Below are 26,827 nucleotides of genomic sequence, written 5' to 3'. Positions count from 1 at the left end.
GACCCGGCCGCGCACGAGGCACCCAGGGCGCGCCCCGCCGCCGCTCCTCCCCGCCCTGGGAGAAGGGAGGCTCCCTCCCGGCCTCTCCCTGCTGTCGGAGGCGTGGGTAGCAGCTGGGAGAACCGGCTGGGCGCTGCCCCTCCCCTTGGGCCGGGCGCGGTAGGCACCTGGCGGGGCTCCCCAGGTGGCAGACGCTGCCGCAGCGCACACCTGGCCCCCGTGCCGCCTGCTCCCTGCGCCGTCCTCCCCTCCCCGCCCTCCTCGCCCGCCTGCCATGGACTGGCCCTCCGAAGCCTCGGAGACCCGGATCCCGGAGCTGTGGCACTCCCGTTTGGAGGACATCTCCAAGATCAGGTAAGAAGCCTGGGCCCGAGCCCGGAGACCCCCCCCCCTCAGCCCCGGGGAGGTGGCCCCAGGCCCTGCGAGTGCGGAGCCCGCGGGGAGAGCCAGGAGCCGCTGCAGAGGTGACACCCGGCATCCCACGGTCACTGGGTGGCTGCTCAGGGCCATCCTGCGAAGGGAGTGGGGGTACTCAGGCTGGGCTGAGTCACCAGCTGGGATGCCTGGAAAGTCCCCGTCCCTCTCGGGGCCTCAGTTTCTCTGTTTGTCAACAGACAGCCTTTGTCTCCCTGGCTTAGGGCACTTTGTGGCTGCTCTGGAGACAGAAGAACTTGTTGTATCTCCATTTCTTACCCCAGAAAGGATTCAAATCGGGATAATTTCCCTTGGATAGATCTGCCACCTAGCAGTATCAAGGGGGAAGATGGCAGAGCAGAGATGACAGGGGTTGGGTGTGCAGCTGAGTCCCAGATGGAGAACCTGCCCCCCAGGGAGCTTGGGGCATCTGCCAAAGACTCCCCAGCCCTCACAGAAGCTGTCAGTTCAGAGTGATCCCCATCTCCTTAGCTCTCTCAGGCCATGGGTGATGAGTCAGACAGTTTCTTGGTACCCACTTTCCAGATGGGAAAACTGAGGCTAAAAGTGACAAGATTCCGTGGCTAGCAGCGGATCTGAAACCAGAGCCTGGGGTTCCTCCTTTTCATTGCCAGCCTTGATTGTACCGCCTCCACGGGCCTCCCCCTGGCCCTGTTTCTCAGATGAGCAAATGGAGGCTCAGAGAGGGCAGGCGGCCTGTCCAAGGTCACTCAGCAAGTCTAGACTATATCCTCAATCCCTTGCACTCCCACCAGGCAAGTCTCTCCCAGCTACTCAGCCCCCCTGGCCACCCCAGGTTGTGAAAAGGCAGGCACCTCAGGCCTGTCCCCACCGCAGTGCCTCTTTCTCTCCCACCTGGAACCCTCACCCCAGCCTCCACCCGGCCTCTCTGCCTCCTGCTTTCCTATCCGGTATAGCCCACCTCCCCGCCCCCCCCACCCCCCAGCCCAGAGCTGCCCTTCCCCTGCTCCCATCTCTTCTGTGACTCCCCAGCACCTAAGCCCCTCAAACCCACATTCCAGGCCCTGGTGCTCTGACTCCGCCCACCCCCCCAAGCCAATCTCCTCCCTTCCTGCATTCCAGGCTCCAACTAACCCATTATGTCAAATTCCAAATTCCCTGACTGCACCTGACTGCTCCCTGACCTACTGCCTTTACATATCTGGTTCTCTCTGTCAGGACTCCCAGAGAAGCTTTTCATAATCCCCAAATCAATCCCTACTCATCCCCAGCTCCCGTACCTTCTATGGCTTACCAGTGCCCATGGCAATGGTTTCCAAAATCTTTCTAAGTCATAGCTTTCTTCCCCCGAGAGAAATCTTATTCCGCATCAGAAATACAGAATAGAGACCAGGACAGCTGCTCTGATTTAAGGGGGCTGGACTCCTGCTGGCCAAGACCCACCTCTTATGTCTTTTCATCTCCTCATCATACTCCTTACCTCCTCTGCCTTGGTGGCTGTGGCTGGAAACCTCAGTGTGGACTTCAGGGCAGCAGGCCCCCAACTGGCCTGTCCGCGCCCCTGCTCCCGGCCTTGTTCAATGCCTTGCCCACACCTGACGGCTTCCAGGCTCTCCCACCACCAAACCTTTTCCTGTGCAGTTTCTTAGGCCTGGGAGGGGGCGGGGTAGGGGGATCTCTGCCCTCTCTGCAAAGTCCTTCTCAACCTGGGCAATTTAAGATTCCCGGCTGGGGCGGGGTAGGTGGGGGTTGGGGTAAGGGAGCCCCCATGGCAGGTCCCTGCTCACTCTTCTGACCTCAATCCCCAGCCCACAGCCCCCAAATGTTGGCTTGTTTGTAGATAGGGATGGACCCGGAATTATCTCTGTTCCCTAACGCAGGGGATTTAGGAAGGCTCTGAAAGTCATGCCAAGGAATGAATGGAGGTGAGATTAGGCAACGTTTGAGCTGGGGCGCAAAGGGGATGAGTCAGGGATGGAGGGCAGGTGCTGGAGAGCAGGGCATGCTGGGAAGGGAAGTTGAGAGTAGAGGGACAGAGACTGGTTCAGGGAAGCCAGGGGCGGCCGTGGTGGGAGTTCAGGTTGGAATGTTCTAGTTCTCGGGTTGGAGTGGGGGAGTGGTTGGCATAAATGAAATTTGCTTTAGAATTTGCATCTGAGTTCCATTTGGCCTAGTTCAAACCAAAGAGATTTTAAAAGCATAATAATGGCACAATTGACATTTTTAAGAGGAAAAGAGAAATAGGAGGCAGGCAAGACAGAGGCAGTTATCACCAGTTACAGGTGGCAGAGTCACTGGCCAATCCCTACACTATTTGAGCCCTCTCTCTGCTCAGCGCCCTCCACACATCACCTCTTTTTATCCTGATGACAACCCTCTGCGATTATCCCATTTAAACAGTGAACTGTTATCCCAATTACGATTTGAGGCAACGGAGAGTCAGAGAGGGTGGGTAACTTCCCCAAAGTCACACAGCCTCAAGTGTGGCCTGGCCAGGGCTGGGGCAGCCTGGCTTCATCTGCCACTCCTGGGCGAGCAGGAAAGGAATTTGGGGAGGAGGAAGATCAGGGACTTAGCGGGGTTCCCCTGGGTTGGTGACACTTCTCTGCCATTCACGCACCTTGGACTGCCCCACGACCAGCCCCACCTGGTGAGAGCCGAGTCAGACATTTGGACCCTGGCTGGCCTTGGCCCCTTCCCTCCTTCTGATCTTTGAGTCCCCGGTGCTGGTGCAGGGGAGGGGCCGGGGAACGTTTCTCTCTCTGACCCTTTATGGCTGGAGATGCCAGCCTTGATTTTACAGCCCCTGCCCCTCCTTTCCCAAGAGAGGTCTGAGCCACTCGAGTGATTTTATGGCGACAGTGCTGCCAGTCCCTGGGCGTCCTTTTCCAAGACGGGGATTAAAAAAAAAGTTCCAAACAAGAAATAAATCATCGGACATTGGACCTGGCCACCTGGGTGGAATGTGGGCAGACGAGGAGGAGGGAGGGGGGTTCAGGGCCTCCCCTAGACGATCCAGGCGCCTCGGTGAGAATTCCAGAAAGATGCGTACAGGGCCCCAGGCTCCAAGAATGAAGGGCAGGGTGCTTTCAGCTCCCACTTGCACTCTAGCCTAGGAACGGGCAGAGACAAAGGCTGGGAAGTGAGACTATCCAGGGTACATCTGGAAGGAACCCTGCTGCCCAGTTTGCAGAGGGGCGGCTCTGGGGGGCGAGACGTGGGACCTAGGCCAGGAAAGGTGGTGGGAGCTGGACTAACCGTGGGGGAGGACAGAGACCCTGGCACGGGGGTCTGGAGCAGAAGCCTCAGGAGAGGCAAGGCCACAGGGAAAGTTGAGACCTGGCCCTGTGCAGGCAATAACGTCCCTGTCTCACTGCCCTCCAGGAAGGCAGCCCCGAGTTCGAATCCCACCTGGGCCACTCGCAAGCTGGGCCCCTCCGTGCAGGGCAAGGTGGCTGTCACATCTGGGAAGTCGGCCAGACCCCCTGCCCTCTGTTGAGTCAGTGTCCACAAGGTTTTCCTTTCTCCTTTTCCAATGCCCATGACCCCTCCGGAGCAGGGAACAAAGGTCATGGAAAGCGTGGGGACGGCACAAAGAAGGGTCCTAATTGCAATCCTGTTCCCAGAGCTTGGCTGGGATGAGATCATCAAATCCTCCTAATGCTGTGACGCAGCCACTGTTAGGATTCCCGTTTTACAGATGGGGAAACTGAGGCCCAGAGAGGAATCCCCAGACCCAGCTCTTAACCTGCATGCAAAAGAAACGGACCAGCCAGGGGCTTTGAACTACAGTAAGAGGGGGGCCCTGTCTGGCTATCCCTTCTCCTGGGGACTTGATAAGGATGATGGGCCTATTTATGGTCTGTCCACTCTCCCAGTCACCACTGTCCAGTAGAAATATGACACAGGCCCCATATGAAAACATTTTCTAGCAGCCATGTTAAGAACAAAAAAGTAAAGAAGTAAAATAAACAGGTGACATTAACTTTTTTTTTTTGGCTTGGAAAACTCAATGTTGCCGGGTTTTTAAATTTACTTTTTAGAGCTATAGTAGATGTACAGAAGTCATGCCTGAAATTCACTTTAGATTTATATTTTATTCCCCCCAACATAGCCGAAATATTGTCATTTCAACAGGTAATCGATACCAAAAAAAGTACTATTAATGAGCTATTTTACATTTTGTGTGTATGTGTGTGTGTGCCCCATTAAGCCTTTGAAGTCTGGCGTGTGTTTATTCAATTCAGACGCTGGCTTTTCATCAGAAACACTCGATCTGCATTTAGATCTCATCAACTTTACAGTTGAAAACCCAGGTTGTTCTAGCCTTGCTTAAATGGTTTCCGACAACTGACTTGAGCATGCTCGTTTAGATTCACAGGAATAACAAGGAAATAAAATGAGAGATTAGGTTCCCCGGGCTCCCTCGCCCCGTTTTAAGCGCTCAGCAGCCACACGTGGCGGGCGGCCTCGCCTGGGACCGCACAGGATAGATGCATTTCCATCACCGCATCATCTTCTGGAGACAACCGTGAGTGTCCCAAGGGCCAGAGGAGGCACATAGTAGGAGCTTAATAGATGTATGTTGGAAGGAGAGACGGCGAGGGCGGGGAGAGAGAAGAGAAAGAGAATAGAGAGAAATGAAAGACAGAGGAGTTGAGAGCCTCCAGGCAAAAGGCACAGTGGGCTCAGCGGCTCAGTGGTGTGGTGGAGCATGGAGGATTTAGGGAACAAGTCGAACTTGACAGTGAGAACAGAACAACACTGGCTGCCCTGGCAGAGCAGCTGATGCTGTGTGACGCTGTGCTGAGGTGGGGAGTGGAGGTGGGGCAGTGCAGACTGACAGGGATGTGCAGTGAGCCTGATGGGGTTTAAGGGACAGAGCCCAGGACCTCAAACCCAAAGTGTGTCATCCACGGGGTGGGTGTGGTGGGTGAGACACTCCATGGCTCAAAGCCTCAGTCTCCCCCTCTCTAAAATGGGCTGATAAGTACCTCCCTTAGCAGGCTGCATGTGAATCACATCCTATAACACCCTGCAAAGCCCAGCATCTACCGGAGGGGCAACGCCTCCTTTTAAACCAAGCTCCTGCCCTCAAGGAGCTCACAGCCCAGCAAAGTCACAAGACAATGAGTGCAGAAGCTCATTAGGAATGAAGCCCTTGGAGAATTTGCAGAGAGTAATTAGCTTATTTAGCTAGATTTCTTTGAGTTTCATTATTAGGAAAGTCATACATCAAAGTGATATATATCTCAACTGGGTTCTTTTGGCAAACCCATTTTAGAATTGCTATAGATATAGGTGTTTACACGTGCAAGAACTGCCAAGGGAAAAAATGGGGAGGAGGAACTTGCCCTCTTGTTATTAAAACTGACATAAAAGTACTATAATGAAAACAGCATGACACCTACTGTATGATCCAGCAATTCCATTACTAGTTATTTATCCTAGAAAAATGAGAACATATGTCCACACAAGGACTCGTCCAGGAACAATCACAATGTTTTGTTTTAAAAACCTGGAAACAGCTCAAGTGTCTATTAACAAAGGGGATGGATATGTACACTATGGTTTATTTAGGCAATGGACTACTACTCAGCCATAAAAAGGAACAGACTGCTGTATACACGCAAACATGAATTAATATAATATAATATAATATAATAGGATATGATATATGAGAATATGCCCCTAGGAGTTAAATAGTCCTGTGACAGGAGGAAGCTGACATTTAAGGAGGCTATATGAGTGGCCTGAGGTCAGACCCATGTCTTTTATCTTCCTACCTTCTCCCCTCACTCATCCGCATTTCTGGAACCACTCACATCCCCTGCACTGAAGGAACACACTCCCAAAGGCACTTCATGCCAGAACAAACAGAGGCTCAGAGAGGTAAATACAGTTCCCTTAGGTCACGTAGCAGCCAGAATGATGAAAGGTTCAAACTCTGGAGCCATACTGTCTGGGTTCAAATCCCAGCCCTGCCCTTTGCCGTAGTGCAACACTGGCCACGTGACTCTACCTCTCTGTGCTTCCCTTTCCTACTTGTGCAAAGGGAGGGTAACCCCACCGGCCTCAGAATAAATGGGTTTAGGTCCATTACCCAGTTGGTGAACGCCAGGGATCGTTATTAGCGTGATCTGTATTCCTTTAGCAAATACTGATTTTTTGAAGTTCTCCCTGAAGGCCATCCTGTGGGGGCTACTTCAAATAGATCAGCAAATTGGACACACTAAACAAACTATCAGACAAAAAAGAACCCTGGGTTCATAGAGATTACATGCAAACAGGGAAAACAATGCATAATCAAGGTAATATTTTAAATTTCAGAGAAGCTGAGACGGGGACAAGTGGGAAGGGAAAAACAGGGCAGGGCCAGTGGGCTAGGGTTGGGGGCCATCGGTTAAGGAAGTCTGCATTTATGAGCTGAGATGTGATCTGGGTCTTGACCGTGGAGACGCTGGCAGAGAGAGGAGGCGGGAAAGGCATTCCTGGCAGAGGAAGAGCGTGTGCAAAGGCTCAGAAGTATGGAAATGCTCGGAGAAATGGGTGTGACTACAGCCATCTGGGAAGAAATGAGGCCAGATGAGCAGGCAGATCTAGGTTAAATGGGGCCTTAAGTGCTGGGCTGAGGGGCACTGGGGAGAAGGGGAGGGGCAGGGGCAGTTGGGGACTGGACTGGAAGCAGGGAGGCTGGGGTGGAGGCTGGACCGAGGGTGTGAGTGAGAGAAGGTGACCTGAGCTGGGCCAGGGCCATGGGGGATGGAGAGGAGGGGCCGAATGTTTTCTGGAGGAAGGCAGGGGAGGATTGAGATGCTGCTATGCAGTTTTTAAGAGTCCTACATGTCCTGGGGTCTTTAGTAGACCCCTTCACATCAGCTGCAGCTTTGTCAGCTGACCCTGCCATCAGGTCCTCCTTCTCTGACCCAGCTCAATCATCACCTTCATTCCTCCGCATAAATTCAGCGACAGCCCTATAGCCCACATGCCAGGCTGAGGACGTGGCCTGGGAACAAAACAAGCTTGTGACCCCGGGAGAGGGAAGGCCACCCTGGGGGCAGATTTGATTTACGAGGTGGGGACAGGAGGTGCACCACGCCTGCCTTAGGACACAGGCAAGCAGGAATCCAGCTGGAGGCCTCCCTGCTTGGCGTGGGGAGCAGGAGGGCCTGCATTCCTGGCAAAAAGAACTACAGGTACCAAGGCCCAGAGATGCGAAGAGGGCGCCATGACTGGGGGCTGGGGCTGAGACGTGGGGTACATGGGGCAGGTGAGACAGAAACTGCCTGAGGGCTGAGCCTGCCCCAGGAACCAGGGTTCATATCCCAACTCTGCCCTGCACTGGCTTCATAGCCAGAACTTCCATTTTCTTGTCCTTAGCATCGTAACCTGCAAGGAAATCCCCAGATTTACCCTGTTCATGCCACAGCAATTATTGATTGAGCAGCTAGCCATGGTGGGCAGGCTGTTCTGGGCTCAGAGAGTGTAGTGGTGAGGGTCGACTGCTGCAGGTCTGGGGTGTCCAGACTTTGGGAGCTTTTAAAGGCCCCTTAGGGGATTCTGGTCTTTGGGAGTCTTTAAATCCCCTTCAGGAGATTCTAAAGTACAGTGTGGACTAAGGACCACCGAGGCAGATGTAAGGACCTACAACAGGTGCTCTTTGCCTGTCTCTTGTCCTGGTCCCTGTCACAGGCTCACGCATGCGTGCCTTCATTCATTCCCTTACATACTGGGTGAGCACCAACAAAGTCCCAACACTCCACATTCCACCCTGGCCTCCTGGGCCAGGTCTGGATGGCCAATTAGGAGACAGTAAGTGCCAAGAGTGGGTGGCAGGAAGAGGGGGCGCTCTCCTATTCATTCATTTATTCACTCAGTGAATATCTCAGGGACTCCTGAAGGACACGGCCCTGGATCTTTCCCATTTGGTGGCTCCATTTTCCTTTTCTGTAAGACTGGAAGGAAGCTGCTCCCTCAAGCAGCTGTTGGCCAGACCAAAGACTAAAATATAACCGTAAAAGGAGCTTCCGTTTCCTGAGCCCAGTGCTTAAAATATATTTTCCCTTTTAATCCTCAGGTAGGATTAAAACCATGAGGTATAGATTACCATCATCCCCAGGGACAAATGAGGAAACTGAGGCTCAAAGTGGTGGATGCACTGCCCGAGGGTGGAAATGGTACGTGTGACCCACAGACTCGGAGCTACAAATCTGCCTGGTAACTGATGATCTCACAGCTCTCCCCCACTGGGCTAAACCTGCCTGGTAACCAGTGACATCACGAATTCTACCACCGCTACCGATGGGTAACTGGTTACATCATCAAACAATTACAGTAATTACCACTTCCTGTGTGCAGAGGCTGTGCCAAGAACCTCTTCTGAGCCCACGTGATGCCCAGCGTTGCCTCTATTATTGCATATAATAACAACAATAATAATTTTAGCCTAGATGTATTGAATGTAGATTACAAACCCGGTGCTATTTTAACCATTTTTATTTTTAAATTTAGCAGATATTTATATAGTGCTTATTCTGTGCCAGGCATAGTTTGAGCATTTAACTGCTGAACACGACCCTATGAGGTAAAGAACGTTATTATCCCGTTTTTATGGGTAAGGAAACTGAGGCACAGTCACACAGCTGGTGGGATTTAGGATTCAAGCCTATGTAGTCTGGCTTTCTAGAATTTGTGCTGAGAACATGACACTGTATCACCTCTCTTACCCCCTATTTTACAATTGAGAAACTGAGGCACAGAGAGATTAAAAGGCCCTCCGCTCGGCTGGAAAATGGCAAAGTCAGACTCGGAGCTGGCAACGAGCTCTTACCAGTCTGGGTACTGGGAAGTAGGACCCACAAAGCCTGTATCAGTCTGGGTACTAGGAAGTAGGACCCACAAAGTTCCCCATGCAGCAACCAGCTCTTCTTGCCCTCTCCAGAGCAAACCCCAGGGAGGAAGGGGGCCAGTGCACCCAGAATCCCCCACAGACGCCCTCCCAGCCCCTCTCAGGGCCCTGCCCTTTGGGAACTCCGGCAGACTGGGCTGAACCTTCCGGTTCCGCAGAGCTCTCCTGCGACCCCAGGCAAGGGCACAGATCTCTGGCCTACATCCCTCAGCACCAGGTCTCATGGAAACTCTTCCCTATCCCTCAAATCGCTGACGCCAATGGAGGGCTTCAGCAAAGACAATGGTGCCCCCAGCGCAAGCTGCAGCCCTCTATGGACCGCAGGTTCCTCATGACGTCAACTGAGCAGTTGAGGAGAAACTAAAGGAAAAGGTCTTTGTAAGCCAGCAGAATTTTCAACTTCTTCCACCCCAACATTCGGCCTCCTTTTTAAGAACATTTTTGTTTTCATGGAGAGAGACTTTTTTTCCTTTAACGTTTTAGTCATTCATTCATTTAATATTTTATTAACATAAAACTCACAAGAGTACCACCACAGAGGTGTGCAAAACGGGCACCCACCCACCGCCTTGTACCCAACCCCCAAGGAGTCCCCTCCCGTCCCCACCCTGTCCCGGCCCTCCCACCAAGGGGAACCAGATCTGGCTTTCTAACCCCAGAAATCACTTTTCCCTGTTTCTGAATTTCTGTGGGCTATTGCGCGTCCCCCGCCCTTCACTCAGCGTTATGCTCGAGCTTCTGGGCGGTCAGACCAACACTCCCCTGATAAAACAATTATTTGTAACATTCTCTTCACTACCCCAAAATGGAACTTCTTAGTAATGTTATGCTATATCCTTTCAATATAACCAACACACACATATAGTTTTGAAATTTCAGTCTATCTTCTTATAAAGGGACGCAAATGAAAAATAGCACAGAGTAGTTACCATGGGGCAGACCCGCTGTGAGGGCCAGTTTAGACCGTTTAGAAGAAAAAACAGTTGCGACTGCAAAATTAGGTAGAGGAAATGTTTGTCTGGAACGTGAAAGAAATCACAGCAACCTGCCACATGGTGGAGGCAGTCTGCTATGTTCTGAAATATACGAACATTCTAGAAAAATAGCTCAGACTACCTTCCGGCTCTAGACCCTGGCGGCGCCGGCAGCCTTGAGACACGAAACATCGCGATACTACTCCCGTAATTCGCGATACCACAGCATAACATCACGACACAACCGCCGTAATATCGCGATACAGCTTATGTCCCTGCGCCTTTACGTCGTGGCGGCCGTCTGCACGCATCCGGGCCCGGGTCACCCAAACAGTACCCCCGACGTGCCTGCGAAGCTCATCAGTGTCACACTAAAGCTAGACGCAATGTACTCCCAATCCAACTCCCGTTAGCCCTATCCCCAAAATACTCATCGCCTCCCACGCCACGGTATACGAGATTCTGGGGAGGTTGGAATGGCGGGAGGCGGCAGACGTCCTCGATTGCTCTGAGGCTGTCTCACCTTTGAAAATTGTGACTGAAGCGTCTGGCCACGTGAACACATTGCTGGATGGGGCTGAGGGTTGGAAAAGCAGCTCGAGTGTGAGAGGCTCAAAGCTGAAGGCGTTCTTTAGCGTGGCGATGACTCTGCCCGTGGTTTCCTACGCGGGCACTGCCCCTCAGCAGCCGGGTGGGGGTGAGAAGGGGCCCTCGTTGGGTAAAATGGGGTGGCGACTGAACATCCGCCTTCCAGGATTGGGGGGAAGCATAAAATGTATGGAAAGCGTTAAGCACCGGGCACCGTTGCCACCACCATTTTGCAGAAGAAGAAACGAGGCTGAGCCTAAGTTCCTCCGCAAGGTTGCATTGGCCAGGGGCATCGCCCCCTGGGGCCCCCTCCTTGCTCACCTCTCACGCCAATCCTGAGATTTCTCTGCCACTTTCTGACGTGAGTCTGGGAGGCCTCAGCTGTACAACTTAACCCTCCATGCAGACTCCGGGGACCTTGGTCTCACACCCTCGCAGGCCCCCGGGCGACCTTTGCCCTTCTCTTCCTACCTTCTTATCCTCATGGTGTCTCCCCTGCCTTCTTATACAGCCAGAAGCTGCAAGGCGAATACTTCAGGTACAAGGGTATCCCCTTCCCCGTCGGCATCTACTCCTCTGAGAGCATCAGCATCGCAGAGAACGCCCGCGATGTGCGGGACGACGACACCTTCATCGTCACCTACCCCAAGTCAGGTACATTTGGGGCCTGGAGAGTGGAAGAATGGGGATGGGACATCCGGGGAGAAGGGAGAGCAAACAGCCAGGGGGGTGGATCTTGACTCTGTCTGGCCCCTCAGCCACTTGCGCCCTTTCCCTGAGTCATCCACATGGCCTTCTCCCACTCTTCCTCCCGGTCTGAGAGAGGCCTTCCCGGCCCTCCCTAGCTAAGACAGTTCTCCCATCCTGCCTCCTGTCCCTTTCCATCCCCTTTACCTACCCTTCTTCATGACATTTATCATTATCTGGCACCTATCATATTTCTATTTATTTATTCCCCACAAGAAGGTGAGATCTGTGGTTGCTGATATTTTAGTCTACCTTGTTCACTGCTGTGTTCCTAGAGCCAGCAACTGTGCCTGGCACATAATAAGCGGTTAATAAATATTTGTGGGAGGGAGGAAGAATGGAAGAGTGGATGAAAGGAAGATAGGCAAGAAAGAAGGAAGGGAGGCTCTTTCCTCCATTTGCTCATTGACATGCTATTTATTGGTCACTTGTCATGGAGACACACTTCTGAACAAGAAAGACGGTTGTCGGTTAGGAAAGACAGGCTTTATTTAAATGCACAGTCACCTATATTACTATATAATTAGGAGTCAGAATGAGTCCCACCAAGGAAGGGTGCAGGAAGCATTGAAGGTAGGGAGCAGGGGGAGGCAAAACCAACCTGGTCTGGGGGATCAGGGAGGCTTCCTGGGAGGCTTGTTCACACTAGGACATGGAAGATGCAGAAGGGTCTGGGTGGTGCTGAGGAGGACCCTAGGAAGGAAGTCCTAGACAGAGGACCAGCACGTGCAAAGGCCCTGAGGTGGGAGAGGGCATGGTGAATTGGAGGGACAAGAGAAGGTGAGTGAGGTTGGGATGGAGTGAATGATGAGAAAGGCTGGAGGGGGTGTGGGTAGATGCTAAGGTGAAGGTCTGTGATGACCAAACAATGGGGACCTGTTGGAAGGCTTTAGTCAGAGAAGAGACAGACTTTGGCTTTTGTTTTTTTTCTCTCAGTTGATGGAGTTAACTTGTTTGACTTTTTTTTTTTCCAAAATATTTTTTTTGATAAATTTCAAAATACTGCATTCATCCTTGTGTACAGAGTTCATGAGGGGTTTTGTATAATATTTTATCAAGATATTATTCACACACTGTACAATTCACCCATTCAAAGTGTACAGTCCACTGGCTTTAGGATATTCACAGGTTGTGCAGCCATCACCACAATCCATTTTCGATCACTTTCATAAGCACCAAAAGAAACCCCATGACCTTTAGCCTTCACCCTCTGATCCCTCCCATACCTCCAAGACCTAAGCAACCACTGATCTACTTTTTGTCTCTCTAGAGACATTCATAGCTCCAAATTTCATAGGAACAAAAAGTTTACAATGAGAGATCTCTTTCTACCCACAGTCACTGGTATTGCCCTGTGTATCCTTCCAAACTTGCAGAGATGAGCAAAAATGTACGTATTTCTTACTTTTGTCCAGAGACATTAACATATGTGCCATTCCACATCTTGATGTTGTTTATGCTTTTCTCCTTTTCTTTTTTTTTTTTTTTTTTTTAAAGAGAGAGGGAGGAAAGGAAGGAAAGACAGAGAAGGAAGGAAGGATGGAAGGAAGGAAGGGAGGAAGAAAGGGAAACATTTTTAAACATTTTCTTGTTTTATTATATTTTGTTTGTTTGTTTGTTTTTTTACATGGGCTGGGGCCGGGAATCGAACCGGGGTCCTCCGGCACGGCAGGCAAGCACTCTTGCCCGCTGAGCCACCGCGGCCCGCCCTCTCCTTTTCTTTAATTTCTTTTTCTTACACCTTGATATCATCCCCTTAGAACTTTAAACAAAGAGCTTTCTCTTTTTTTACAGCTCTGCAGTATTCCAGAATGTGGATGTGCAATAATACTTGTTTAACACATTCCTTACTGATTGATATTTAGAGTTTTCCAAACTTTTGTCTTTATCAGCAGTACTGTGCTGAGTAACCTTATACATACATTATTTGCATCTGTTTGTATCAATAGGTAAGATAAATTCCTCCGTGTAGAATTATGTGATTGGAAGTTCTGTGCATTTGTAATTTTGATGGAGTTAGTATCCCTACTTAGATACAGAAGTTTGTTCTCCCAACTACAGGGTCTGAGGGGGCCTGTTTCTCATACCACAGCCAACATCATGAATCAGGCTTTTAAATGTTTGCCAAACTGGTCCGTGAAAAAATGGAATGTCAGTGTGGTTTTAATTTGCATTTCCATTGTTATTAGTCTAGTTGAGCATATTTTTAGATTTGTAAAGAACTATATATTTCCCTTTCTATGATTGATCTATTCTTATCTGTGGTCCGTTTTTTTTTTTTTTTCTCTGTTGAGTTGTTGGCTTTTTGTTTGCGTTGTAGGAGCTCTTTTCTATTAACAAACCTAACCCTTGTGTGCATTATGAATTATGCATGTTTCCCTACTTAGATGGTCATTTGTCTTTTGACTTTGTTCATAATAGGTTTTTCCATTCAGATTTATTCTGAAATTATGCAGTCAAATGTATTTGGCTTTTTAGGTTGCTTTGTAATTTGAGGTCTCTTTGAACTCATGGTTCGTCATTCTATGATTGGGATTTTAATGGCATGGACTCTGGTCGTTGGGGGATTAACATAGGGTCAGATCTGTGGTGATGCTTCAAGCCTATCAAGACAGTATTCCATGGAGAAACCTGTGTTCCAAAAGTTATTCACAGCTGGGTTTAAATCCTTAGTGCTCCCTCAGGAAGTATGGAAAAGACCTGTAATGTCTCCAGACCCCTGATTTCCTCATCTCTGACATAGAAGGTACTAACAGGACCTTCCTATATTAGTTAAAGTTACAGGTTGAGCTACTATAACAAATAGACCCAAAGAAGTAAGCTTATTTCTCCCTCCCTTGACAGTCCTGAGGTAGGTGGGCTATACAGGTAGACTCGTTTCCAAGCGGTCACGTAGGAGGCAGCCTCCTTCTGGCTTGCTGGCCTCTGCTAGGTACTCCCCTTGGTACTGACACTGTCTCCATAATGCTGCCAGCAGTAAAGGGAAGAGAGTGGTGGGGGGAGCGTGCCTTTCAAAGGCACGACCCACAGGTGCATTTATCACTTCCGCTCACATCTCATGGGCCAGAGCTTAGTCACGTGATCTCACTGGGCTGCAGAGGAGACTGGGAGATGTGGTCTCTGGCTGGGTGCCGGAGTGCCCTGCTAAAAATTAGGAGTTCTGATACGAACACAAAAAGAAGAGAATGGGCTGTGAAAACCCAATACCTCTGCTACATCACTTCATGGTATCTCATGATCCAGAAAGGAGACAGAAACAGGAAATTTGAACAGGAACATTTAATATAAATAATTAACAAGCCACAGGGAACCAATTGCCCGGAAGTAAAGAGAACTCCAGAGGATACAGGAATACGTGATTCGGAGCTCCCACTACCTCGGGGGCTGAAGCAGAGCTCCTAAGACAGATTTGTAAGAGGGACCCTACTCGCTCCCACCCCATCTGGACTCCATTGGAGGTTGTTCGTGGCCCCTGTGATGGCCGGGAAGCTCTCTGAGGGCCCCAGCTAGGGTGGGCAAGCAGGAACTTGTCTGCCAGGACACTTGGGAGACTGGTCAGAACATTGCCTTCTGGGGTGGTGCCACTGCGTGTCCCCTGCACCACTGGCTGCTGTCCACTTCCTGAGAGGAGCACCCAGGAAGCCTGAAGAGAAACCCCAGCATCATGTCATGTTCCTCCAGCGCCCTCTACCGACAGAGGGGAGCACTGAGCCGCCTGGCAAGCAGAAATGCTGGCAGGGTCTAGCTCCAGTGTCACAGAACGGGCAAAGAAGAGTGGCTTTGGAGCAGAGAAGCAGTCGATTCATAACTGGCACAGGGCGGTAGTTAGAGTCCCATCCAGTATAATCCTAAGGACAGGTCATTGTTGAATGTATTTTTATCCCTCAGCTGACCTGCCTGTGGTCTCCTGGGATCTGAACTTGTGAACTGGGTTAATGGATGAGGCCCCTTCTTCCCATGTGAGGTTCTGTGGCTCCCAGAAATGAAAGGGTACTCAAGCAGGGGACACTTAAAAGGGTTGAGCTTTTATGTCCACGCACCTGGGTTCAAATCCAGCTTTTTCCATGTATTAAAATAGTGCTGGCTGTTCTATTGCATATGCCTTAAAATCTCTGCACCTTAACCCATGGAAATTTATTTCCTATCCTGTGAACCCCATCTGATGCAGATGGATGAAGAGAAGGAGGGGTTCCATGAAGTCTCAGAGATCCTATCCCCTTCCTTTATGTATATATATATTGCAGTAAAATACACATAATATAAAACTTCCCATTTTAGCTAAAGAGTACAATTCGTAGCATTTAGTACATTGACAATGGTGTGTTGCCATCATCATTATGTAGTTCCGGAACTTTTCATCACCCCAGAAGGAAACCCCAGACCCATTGATCTGTTACTTCCCATTCCCTGCCCCCACCCCACAGCCTCTAGCAACTGCTAATCTACATTCTGTCCCTATGAATTTGCTTTGTCTAAGTGGAATCTTAGGATACCGTCCTTTTGGGTCTGGCTTCTTTCAGTCAGCATTGTGTGTTTAAGGCCCATCCATGTTGTAGCCCGGAGCAGAACTTTGTCACTTGTTCTGGCTGAATGATATTCCATTGTATGGGCAGACCGCATTTTGTCTATCCATTCATCTGGTGGGGGACGTTTGGGTAGCGGGTTCCTTCCATTTCATGGCTTTCCATCCCCAGAAGTCTCCAGAGTCTCCTCTGGAGTCTGCGGATCCATCCGCGGGCAGGGAGAGGAGAGAGTGGAGGGTTGCGTGAGAAGTTTCTATGGACCTGGGTTGGAAATGGCTGCACATTGCATCTTTGGGCACCTCCGTGGCCTGTGCTGTCGTGTAACTCCATGTGGCTGCACGGGGCCTGGGAAATGTTCCCAGAGGGAAAATGAAATGGGGTCAGGCAAATAGCTCACGCTATCTGGGGAGATGGATCACTGTGTCTGTCCAGCTTCTCCATCTGGGGTGAGTGATCTTGTTTCTTTGAGCCTCGGTTTCCTGCTCTGAAAACGCTGCTAGTCAGCCCTCTCCTCTCTGCTGGTGGCAAGGAAACATAAAAGATATGTGGCAGAGGGATTAGGAAATGCAGCCGCCATGAATCCGATTCTGTCTTCTTCTTGATCCCTTCCTACCTCTCACTAATGTGCCCTCCTTCTCCTGACAGGCACCTCCTGGATGATCGAGATCATCAGCCTAATCCTGAGGGATGGGGATGCCTCCTGGATCCGCTCGGTGCCCATCTGGGAGCGGGCGCCCTGGTGTGAGACCATTATGGGTGCCTTCAGCCTCCCGTACAAGACCAGCCCCCGCCTCATGAGCTCTCATCTCCCCATCCAGCTCTTTACCAAGGCCTTCTTCGACTCCAAGGCCAAGGTGCGGGAGCGGGAGGGGTTGCATGTGTGTGCGTGTACATGCGTCTGTGTCTGTATGTGCCTGTGCTTGTGCGTAGTGGTGGGAGGGGAGAGGGAGCCTGATTAATTAATTGAGTCAACACGTATATATGGAGCACCCACTGTAGACCAGGCCCTGTTCTGGAAAGGCCTGCCCTCACAGAGCTCAAGTTCTAAAAGGAACCGGTAGATAACAGAGGGAATGAATAAGGAAAATGGTTAGTGGGTCCTGTGTGGTAGACACCCATGGGGACAGAGGATAGGTTAGGTGGGGGGGTTGCCATCGTAAATAGGGTGGTCAAGGACGGCCTCAGTGAGAAGGGCCATTTGAGGAAAGACCTGGGAGGTGAGAGAGGGTGCCACGGGGGTGTCGGGAAGGAATGGTGAGGGCAGAGGGAAGAGCAGGTACAGAGGCCCTGCAGTGGAAGGCTGTGTGGCCTGTCTAGAAAACAGCGAGGAGGCCCTTGAGCCCAGAGCCAAGTGTGTGAAGGGGAGAGGAGGAGAAACCAGGCCAAGAGGTGCCAGGGACCAAGGTGCGGGGCCCGGTGGGCCATGCTGAAAACAAGGCTTTTTTTTTTTTTTTTCATTTTGATAACACATACAACTTAAAATCTCCCCCGTTTTAACCGCTTTCAAGTGTACAGTTCAGTGATGTTAATTATATTCACAATGTTGAGCTGCCATCACCACCATCTGTTACCAGAAGTTTTTCGTCACCCCACGCAGAAATTCTGTCCTCACTGAGCGCTAACTCCCCATCCACCCTCCCACAGCCCCTGGTAACCTGCCGTCTGCTTCCTGTCTCTATGACTTTGCTTGTCTGGGCTGTTTCCTGTAAGTGGAATGACACAATATCCGTCCTCTAGTGTCCAGCTTATTTCACTTAGCATCACGTTTTCAAGGTTCATCCATGTTGCATGGATTGAAATTTTGTTCCTTTTTATGGCTGAATAATATTCCATTGTGTGTACCCACATTTTGTTTATCCCTTCATCTGGGAGTGGAAGTTTGAGTAGCTTCGTCCTTTTGGCTGTTATGAATATGCCGTGATGCATAGCAATGCACGAGCTTCTGTTCAAGTCCCTACTTTCACTTTCCTGGGGGGTTGCAGGTTATACAGCAGTTCTACACTTAACTTTCTGAGGAAACTCCAAGCTTTTTCCCTCAGCCACTGCTCCGTTTACATTCCACCAGCAATGCGAGGGTTCCTCTGTATCCCTGTCATCTCCAACACTTGTCATTTTCAGTTTTTTGTTTTTTTTTTAATAATAACCATCCTGGTGGGGGTGATGATGATTGTCATGGTGGGGTTTTTTTATTATTATTATTATTAAACATAACAACATACGAACACAAATATTCTTACCATATGATCGTTCCATTCTTGATATATAATCAGTAACTCATGATATCATCACATAGTTGTGTATTCATCATCATGATCATTTCTTAGAACATTTGCATTAATTCAGAAAAAGAAAACAGAAAAAATTCATACATACCATACCCCTTATTCCTCCCTTTCATTGATCACTAGCATTTCAATCTACTAAATTTATTTTAACATTTGTTCCCCCTATTATTTATTTATTTTTAATCCATATGTTTTGCTCGTCATCATTAACGTAGATAACTGCATCAGACACAAAGTTTTCACAATCACATAGTCACATTGTGAAAGCTATGTCATTATACAATCATCTTCAAGAAACATGGCTACTGGAACACAGCTCTACATTTTCAGGCAATTCCCTCCAGCCTCTCCATTACATCTTAACTAAAAAGGTGGTATCTATATAATGTGTAAGAATAACCTCCAGGATAACCTCTCGACTCTGTTTGGAATCTCTCAGCCATTGACACTTTATTTTGTCTCATTTGTCTCTTCCCCCTTTTGGTCGAGAAGGTTTTTTCAATCCCCTGATGCTGAGTCTCAGCTCATTCTAGGATTTCTGTCCCACGTTGCCAGGAAGGTCCACACCCCTGGGAGTCATGTCCTACATAGACAGGGGGAGGGTGGTGAATTTGCTTGTCATATTGGCTGAGAGAGAGGCCACATTTGAGCAACAAAAGAGGTTCTCCTGGGGGTGACCCTTAGGCCTAATTTTAAGTAGGCTTAGCCTATTGTCATAGTGGTTTTGATGGTATTTCCCGGACCTTGCTTCTTATTCTGGGATAGGAGCCAACCGAGAGGGTCTCAGGCATCCCCTGGCGGCCAGGTGTGGAACAGACCTTGTGTGTGCTGGGGTTGGGCTAAGAGCAGAAGCCAGTGAGCCGGTGACGGACTGTCCAGGAGGGAGGGATGTTGGTGGCTGGACCAGGCTGCTGGCTGCGGAGGTGAAGAGAAGGTGCTGGCTTTGGGTGGAGCCCAGAGGGCTTGCAGCAGGTAGGAGGTGGGTGTGAGAGAAGGACAGGAGTGAAGGGCGACTCCATGGTTGGAAGCCTGAGCTCTCAGCAGGCCTGAGAACTCGCCCTGCGGTGGGGAGGACAGGGAGGAGCAGGCTTGGGGAAGTTCGGGAGCTCCGTTGTTGGGGGAGTTGCCATGGCGATAAGACAGCGAGTCTGGGCCTGAGGAGAGTGTCTGGGCCCCACACATCTGTTTGCAGTCTGTCTGTGTGTTGTCTCTGGTCATTAGAGCCTGGACCTGGGCCGATTCACCAAGGAAGCAAGTGTAGTCAGAGCAGAGAAGGGGACCCAGGCAGAAGCCCTGGGGTGTCCCTGCATTATGAGGTCTGACATCAGAAGTCATGTTTGTGATGCAGTTTCCCTTGGATTTCTTATTTGGGTGCTTTGTCCACCCTCCTTTCTTTTATGCCTTTGTAACGCCCTCAGACATGTGCCAAAGCCGTCTGTGGGCCGGGCTCTGTACCGAAGCTCAGGCCCTGGGGCTGAGGGCAAGCCCTGTGTGGGGGGGAACGAGGCTGCCCACAGACCCTGAGCAGGCAAGGGCAGCAGGAGCTGGTGGAGATGGCCCAGGGCTCAGCGAGGGGTGACTTGGAGTCCCAGTGGCCGGCACTGGGTCTTGGAGAAGGTGCAGCTGTCAGGGAGGGGCATGTCTGATGGGGCTGGAGTGGAGCTGGAGGCCAAAATGGGTTGGTTGTGGAAGATAAAGCTGATAAAGAGATTGGAGCCCGGTAATTGGGGCCTCCAACTGGGGAGCCACCGAAGGGCTGTGAGCAGGAAGGGCGGGGCCAGCTGTGGGTGCTGAAAGCTCGCCTGGGGCCAGGGAGGAAAGGAGGAGGCTGGGGTCTGGGCTGTGGAAACTGAAAGGAGGAACCAGCTTGGTCTTGTCCTGACTGACCCCATCCTGAACCCCGTGCCTTACTTCTCTTTATCCCCCAAAGCCAAATTGTCCCTGCACTGGTTCCTCCCTAGAACGTGATTGGAGGGAGCTCACCCAGCTTCTGGGATGCAGTGATCTGGTCTGAGCTACTGTTAGCTGGGAAGTGCTCTGAGAAGTCTACACTGAGTGTCTCCTGCTGTGGGATCGGGAGAGAGAGGGCTCAAGGACAAGTTGCCTGAGGGTCCAGGATCCTGCCTGTGGCTGATGCCACCTCCTCCCTCCTCAATATGTGCATGCAGGTGATCTACATGGGCCGGAATCCCCGGGACGTGGTGGTGTCCCTCTATCATTATTCCAAGATTGCCAGGCAGCTGAAGGACCCCGGCACTCCTGACCAGTTCCTGCATGACTTCCTCAGTGGGGAAGGTGAGGCCTGGGCAGAGCAGGGGTGGGAAAGGAGCCTCCAGAGGGTCCAACTGGAAAGAGAGAAAGTGGAGGGAGAAGAGTAGATACAGGGTGTTATAAAGAGAGACTGAGACCAAGAGAGAGACCAAAAGACAGTAAGAGATACAGAGATGGGGAGAGAACGAGAAACTGAGAGTCCGACAGAGGAAACAGAGAAACAGGGACACAGAGGGACTGGGAAAAGAGAGAAACAGAGAGACATATATGCAGAAAGGTGGAGACAGAGAGTAAGAAAGATACACAGGGAGAGGAGGGAGACAGGGCTGGGGTGTGCCAGAAGCTAACAAAGGCAAAGCCCCTGAGCCCTGCGTCCCTCTCTCTGTTCTTGTCCGAGACCCTGGCTTTGCAGGGCCATCACAGTGGGGGACCGAGGCTGGAGGGACTAGGCTGCCTCCAGGGGTTATTTGGATGGCCAGGGGCTGCCCAAGATGGGGTGGGGAGAAGAGCTGGTTCGGCAGGGATGTGGGGTGTTGGGAGTCAGGAGGGTGGCGTCCAGCTAGTGGGGCCCAGGCCTGGGGCACAAGCAGATTGGGGAGACCCCACGGAGCCCTTGGAGAGGGTAGCCTTGCTGCCCACCCCTCACCCCACCCACCCTTTGGCCTGCAGTGCAGTTCGGCTCCTGGTTCGACCACATTAAGGGCTGGATTCGGATGCAGGGCAAAGAGAACTTCCTCTTCATCACCTACGAGGAGCTCCAGCAGGTGAGTTCCCAGCCTGCCTCTGCCAGGCATCACCCCCTCATTTCTCCCTGCAGGGGCCTCCTTGGCCCACTCTGCTTCCCAAGGCACCAAGCGCTGGGATACAGCAGTGAGCGAAACAGGCTGACTTTCTAGAGCAGGAGATGCAGCAGGAACAAATGAGTAACATCTGTAGTGGGTCAGCTGGTGCGAGGGGAGCAGGGAAGGGGGCTCAGGAAGGCAGTGGGTGTGATTTTAAGCAGGGTGGTCTGGGAGGCCCCGGGAGTGTGGCATGTGAACCAAGGCCTGAAGGAGAAGGGAGTGAGCCGTGGGGGTGCCTGAGGGGAGGATTCCCTCCGAAGGGAACAACAGGTACGGAGGCCCTGAGGCAGGACTGTGCTTCCATGTTCCAAGGAGGGCCACGCGCCCCATGGGGTCTGAGTGGGAGAAGAGGAGGGGTGAGGGTTGAGGGAATAGAGGTCATGGTGAGACTGTGGCTTTTCTCTGAGGAGGTGGGAGCCATGGGCAGTCTCTGAGCAAGGGAGGTGAGAGGAAAAGCATGAAGCCATGTCACGTTGGGAAAGGAGCGTCAAGGATGGTCACAGTTTGAAAAGCAGAGGGAAGCAGTGGGGTCAGACTGGGGCCCTGTGTTGACTCCATTACGCATCTCTGGGATAGGCCTCTGGTAGGGAAGTGTCTTCTGACTGGTGTAATCAGAGAAGGCTCCCTGGAAGAAGGGGCATACAGAATGATTACAGCTTTGCCTGACCACGAGGATGCTGGGATTTTAGACAGAACATCCCACAGTGAATGTATTCAATCATTTGTGGCTTTTAAGGAAGAGCTGTTCGGAGAGGTAGGGACCCTGGGTGGGGGCGGAGCCCCCTAATAGGCCCAGACATGTTCCATTCATACCTGCTTCATGAATTTTTTTGCATCCTTTTTGTCAGTACTTTTTGTAATGAAAATAGCCTGGACTTTTTGTGTCCCACAAAGTTAAAATCCCAGCTTCATCTCAGAGCCTCAAAAGTCTCATCCTTAAAATGGGTGAGAGTCAGAGAGTGTTGTGAGGATTGGCGGGTAAAATGGCAAAACATATAGTGCAGGACATGGCATCCTGAATCCACCCGGCAAGGTGCACCAAAGGTGCTGGCAGGTAGAGTCTGAGTGATTAGCTTCTGATTTTTAAGAATAATAACAGCCAGTGGCTGTCGAAGGCCGGACACCAAATACTGAGCACGGATCAGCTCCCATAGTCCTCGAGAAGTCTGGACAGATGCACGTGTCAGCTCGAACTACATGAAATTGCCAACATTTGGCCAGCTGTGATCTGGAGAAACGGCGGTGTCATACAGTTCATCGTCTTGCTGTTACCCTCCTCGTTACAGAAAGGAGAAAGCTGAGGCTTAGAGAGGGTTGTTGGCTTGCCCAGCACACCGCTCTGCACGGCAGACCCCGGTGGGTCTGGGTTGCTCAGATATTTTCCCCCAACCCTGATAAAAATTTTCGATGGAAAAATCCTTAAAAGGTTTCAACCTCACCCTACCCCCACTTTCCCATCAAGCACTGTTCTCCATACCTGAAACTGGGCCACGCAGCCCAATAGGGCTCCCAGGATGCCCCTGAGTGTGAGGCACTGCTAACATGTTAGAATTTCTGGGACACGTCCATGGTTCAAGGGGATAAAGGCATGGAGGGTTATGAAACCAGGAATGACCTGGAAAATCAGGGCTGTGGGGCTGGTGGAGCTGCCCAGAGGGTTGGTTTGCATATCAAGGAAGGCAGCCAGGTAGAGGGAAGGAGTGTGAGCTTCAGGGACCCAAGTCTGAGCCCCCTGACTGTGTGGCCTTAGGCAAGTAGCCTCCCCTCTCTGGGCCTCAATTTCCCCAGTTGGGGTAATGACACCTCCTTGCAAGGCCTTTGGCGGGATGGGCACAGGTCTCCATGAGGGGCTTGGTACATAGTAGGCACTCAGCCTGCAACTTGTGGCGTGAGGGAGGAGACGTTTGAGCTGCATCTGGCTGGGGAAGTTGGCCAGGTGGACAGGCAAGGCATCCTGAAGGGTGGTGCAGGGTGTTTTTGTTTACAGCCACCCGGTGCAAAGGCCTGGAGGGAGGAAAATGCAGGGAAGGCTTGAGAGGAAAGGGGAGGCAGCAGGGGAGGAGGCAGGGCCTGGGAGCCACAAAAGGGCTGGAAGTTGGGGAGGAGTGAGCTCAGTGCTGCATGCAGAAAACCCCTCTGAGGCTGGCCGTGAGAGGGGCTGTGAGAGGACGGATGGCCGGCCTTGCGGGAGAGGGAGGCTGGGGCAAGGGTCCAGAGGGGAGAGGTTGAAGCCTGAATTGACGCCCTGGGGTCAGAGAGGAGGGGACAGGGCAGGACGGAAGAGGAGCTGGGAGCTGATGGGCTGTCCCATTTTGGGGATAGGGGCAGGAGGTGAGAGGAAGGCCTGGCCCTGGGACTGTCCCGAGCTTGCACCCTGGGGGTTTGGGGCCCAGGCCATTAATAGCCTGAGGGAGAATGATTTCTGGATAAGGTGCTGGATTGATCTCAGTCCCCTGCTGTGACCTCCTCCCCAGCCTCCCACCTACAGAAGCCCCCAAAATGTCCTAAGTGCAAAAACCCTTAATCATCATAGGCCACCCTTGGCTTACAGGTGGGTAAACAGAGGCAGAGGTAGACTCACCCTGACAGTCATGGGTTAGGACCTGGACACCCAGGGCCCAGGTCCTCTCTTTCTGCCATGGGTGGGCCCGGCCCCCCTGACCCCTTGCCCCTGCCCCCAGGACCTCCGCGGCTCTGTGCAGCGCATCTGCAAGTTCCTAGGCCGGCCACTAAGCGAGGAGGCGCTGAGCTCTGTCGTGGCTCACTCTGACTTCGGGGCCATGAAGGCCAACACCATGTCCAACTACACGCTGCTGCCCCCCAGCCTGCTGGACCACCGCCAGGGAACCTTCCTCCGGAAAGGTGAGGGGCTGCCGAGGCGCTGGCCAGCCACATCCTGTGGGCAGGTTACTTAAGCTGTCTGGGTCTCGGTGGTGGTGGGACTCAGTGACTGAGGCCACACCTGGCGTGTGGCACCCCCCAGCTCGATGCCTCTGCCCTCTCAGGCCCAGCGCTGTGTCCAGAGGGCTCTGCCGGGAGCAGCTCGTCCACAGGGCATGTGCTTGGCCATGGGCTGGTTGGCCGCGAGAGTGTAGCAGCCTCCTGGGGCTGCTGCTACAGATCACCACCAGCTCCGCGGCTTCACACAGGGCAGACACGCTCTTTCACACCCTGGGGTTGTGAGGTCTACAGTTAGCTGCTGGGCCAAGTCCAGCTCGGCCGGGCTGTGCTCTCCCAGGCCCAGGGAGTATCCCGTTCTTGGGTCTTCCAGCTTTGGAAGCTGTCCATGTTCCTGGGCTCGTGCCCCCTTCCTCCACCTTCAGAGCTGGTGGCGCAGCGTCCCTGAGCCTCCCCTCTGCTAGTCGTTTACTTATAATCACCCTTGGGTTCCTCTGAACTTGTCCGGATGCTCCAGGATATTCTCCCACTCAGGATCCTCAGTTTAATGCTTTTTGCCAGTAGGGCACAGAGCCAAACGTTCTGGGGATAAGGATGTGGATGCCTTTGGGGGGCCGCTATTAAGACCCCCACAGGAAGCACCCCAGCCTCTTTAGGGGTCCTGTGACGTGGTGTATGTACTTTCCAAAACCCCAATTGCCCCGGATGACGTCGGCCAGAGCATTCCGGGTGAGGATGGTGCTGGGGTGGAAGCCCTTGTCTGGATAGCCCGGGGATGTGCCCCGCCATGCTCTGTAGCCCCCTGCTGTCCCTGGTGGCTGGGGGGTAAGGAACTGATGGCAGAGCAGTGAGGGAGGGTGCGTAGGGCCTGTGGGGACAGCGGGGCAGGTCGCAGCAGAGGTGGCATGAGCACTGTGGAAGATGAGTCGAAGCTGACCTCTGGTCCCCCTCACGACGCCCCCCAACAGAGCCCTCAAAAAAGCTGCAAAAACCCTTAGAGACTGCAGCCCACTCCCTCAGATTACAGGTGGGGAAACTGAGGCAGGGAGGTGGTATCACCAGAACTGCTCTGGGTTAAGACCTGGGCATCCCGACTCTGAGTCCAGTTGCCCCTTCCTGGGCCTGGGCCTCCTCCCTCCACTGTGGACCCAGTCCCCCCACCCCCGCCCCTATGAGACCTCTCATCCCTGCCCCCAGAGCCTCTGCAGAGGGGAAGGCAGATGTTCTGAGCAGAGAGATTTGAGGAATCAGGAGGTAGAGGGGACAAAGAGTGGCAGGAAGCCCACTGAGTAGGGACCAGGGAAGGAGAGGGTGGGGGAGAAGGGTGCCCTGGGCCCTGGCAGTGGTGGGTGGGTGGGGTGGGGTGGGAGTCCCTGTGAAGCGAGGTTAAGGGGGCAAAGTGGAGCCAGGTGGGAGCCCAGGGAAGGCCCCCCACTCTGTGAAGCTGGGGAGGGGAGGTGATGCCTGTAATGGAAGGGGTGGCAGGGGCCAGGGCAGGGAGACAGCGTGCAGGCGCAGGGAACATCACAGGCACAGGCCTGGAGGTGGGAAAGAGGGTGCTGGAATATTGGGGTGGGGGCAGTGCACTGGGAGGCCCCTCACCCCTGCTCACCCCTTCCCACCCCTCAGGGGTCTGCGGCGACTGGAAGAACCATTTCACTGTGGCGCAGAGTGAAGCCTTCGACCGCGTCTACCACGAGCAAATGCGGGGGCTGCCAGCCTTCCCCTGGGACGTGGCCCCGGAGGACCCCAAGCTCAGCCCCAGCCCCAGCCCAGTCCAGGACCCTGAGACCCCCCACCCACGACCCTGAGAATAAACACATGGCTCCTGTTGGTGCTGCTGCTCCTTTGTGTGCCGAGGGTGGGGGCCATCTGGGGGCGGACAGGGCTGGGGGGTTCCCGCAGCTGCGTGAGGGCCTTGGGAGGGTGGGCCCCCTCCCCCACGTGGCATCCAGCAGCGCAGGTGACTCAGGCCTGCCCAGAGGCAGAGGTGCTGCAAGGAGCCCCGCTGGGCATCTGACTTCCCAGGGTCAGCAGCTGCCCAGCCTCCTGGGCCCAGGACCAGGCTGTGGAAATACAAGTTTCTGGCATTAAGCAGCTTTATTCTGAGCAGAGGCAAAAAGAACCCCAGTAAACCCCACCCCTTTAGCTCCCACAAAATGCTCCTGGCGCCTGCCCAATCCTTCTCCATGGCGCCGCCCCACCCCCAGCAGGTGTGTCCCACCATTTCCAGTCCTGATTATCCTGCAACATCACCTCCCACCCCCACCACCACTTCCTGGTCACCTGAGAGCTCTCCTCCCTGCGGCTAAGCTCATTTGACCCCCAGCTCCCAAGAATGGAGGGTGCAGGAAGCTGCATGATCTCTCCCGGGAACGCCCCCTCTTCACCCCAC

General features: G+C 52.5%; 1 protein-coding gene across 2 annotated transcripts; it reads left to right on the top strand.

Moving 5' to 3' along the window:
• Positions 1 to 183: 183 nt before the first annotated feature.
• On the top strand, positions 184 to 26,265 carry SULT2B1 (sulfotransferase family 2B member 1). Of its 2 annotated transcripts, none has more exons than XM_077131264.1 (7): positions 184 to 354; positions 11,378 to 11,520; positions 16,782 to 16,990; positions 20,590 to 20,716; positions 21,362 to 21,456; positions 24,216 to 24,396; positions 26,062 to 26,265. In XM_077131264.1, exons 1-7 carry the CDS (start codon positions 275 to 277, stop codon positions 26,241 to 26,243), a joined length of 1,017 nt encoding a protein of 338 aa, XP_076987379.1. In that variant the 5' UTR covers positions 184 to 274; the 3' UTR covers positions 26,244 to 26,265. The 2 variants fall into 2 exon arrangements, with proteins under 2 accessions (XP_076987379.1, XP_076987378.1); XM_077131263.1 differs by lacking the exon at positions 184 to 354 and adding an exon at positions 10,529 to 10,666.
• The last annotated feature ends 562 nt before the right edge of the window (positions 26,266 to 26,827 follow it).

The sequence above is a fragment of the Tamandua tetradactyla genome, chromosome 16, assembly GCF_023851605.1.
Source record: "Tamandua tetradactyla isolate mTamTet1 chromosome 16, mTamTet1.pri, whole genome shotgun sequence".
NCBI lineage: Eukaryota > Metazoa > Chordata > Mammalia > Pilosa > Myrmecophagidae > Tamandua > Tamandua tetradactyla.
The sequence above is the reverse complement of the archived record's forward strand: the minus strand, read 5'-3'. Positions and strand labels throughout refer to the sequence as shown.

Bases quoted from the DNA above. Each gene is read 5' to 3' on its own strand.
- SULT2B1 (XM_077131263.1), top strand. From the start codon at position 10,548: ATGTCCCTGCGCCTTTACGTCGTGGCGGCCGTCTGCACGCATCCGGGC. The intron at 20,717-21,361 runs GTGAGGCCTGGG...TTTGGCCTGCAG, and splicing joins TGACTTCCTCAGTGGGGAAG to TGCAGTTCGGCTCCTGGTTC. The intron at 21,457-24,215 runs GTGAGTTCCCAG...CCCTGCCCCCAG, and splicing joins CCTACGAGGAGCTCCAGCAG to GACCTCCGCGGCTCTGTGCA.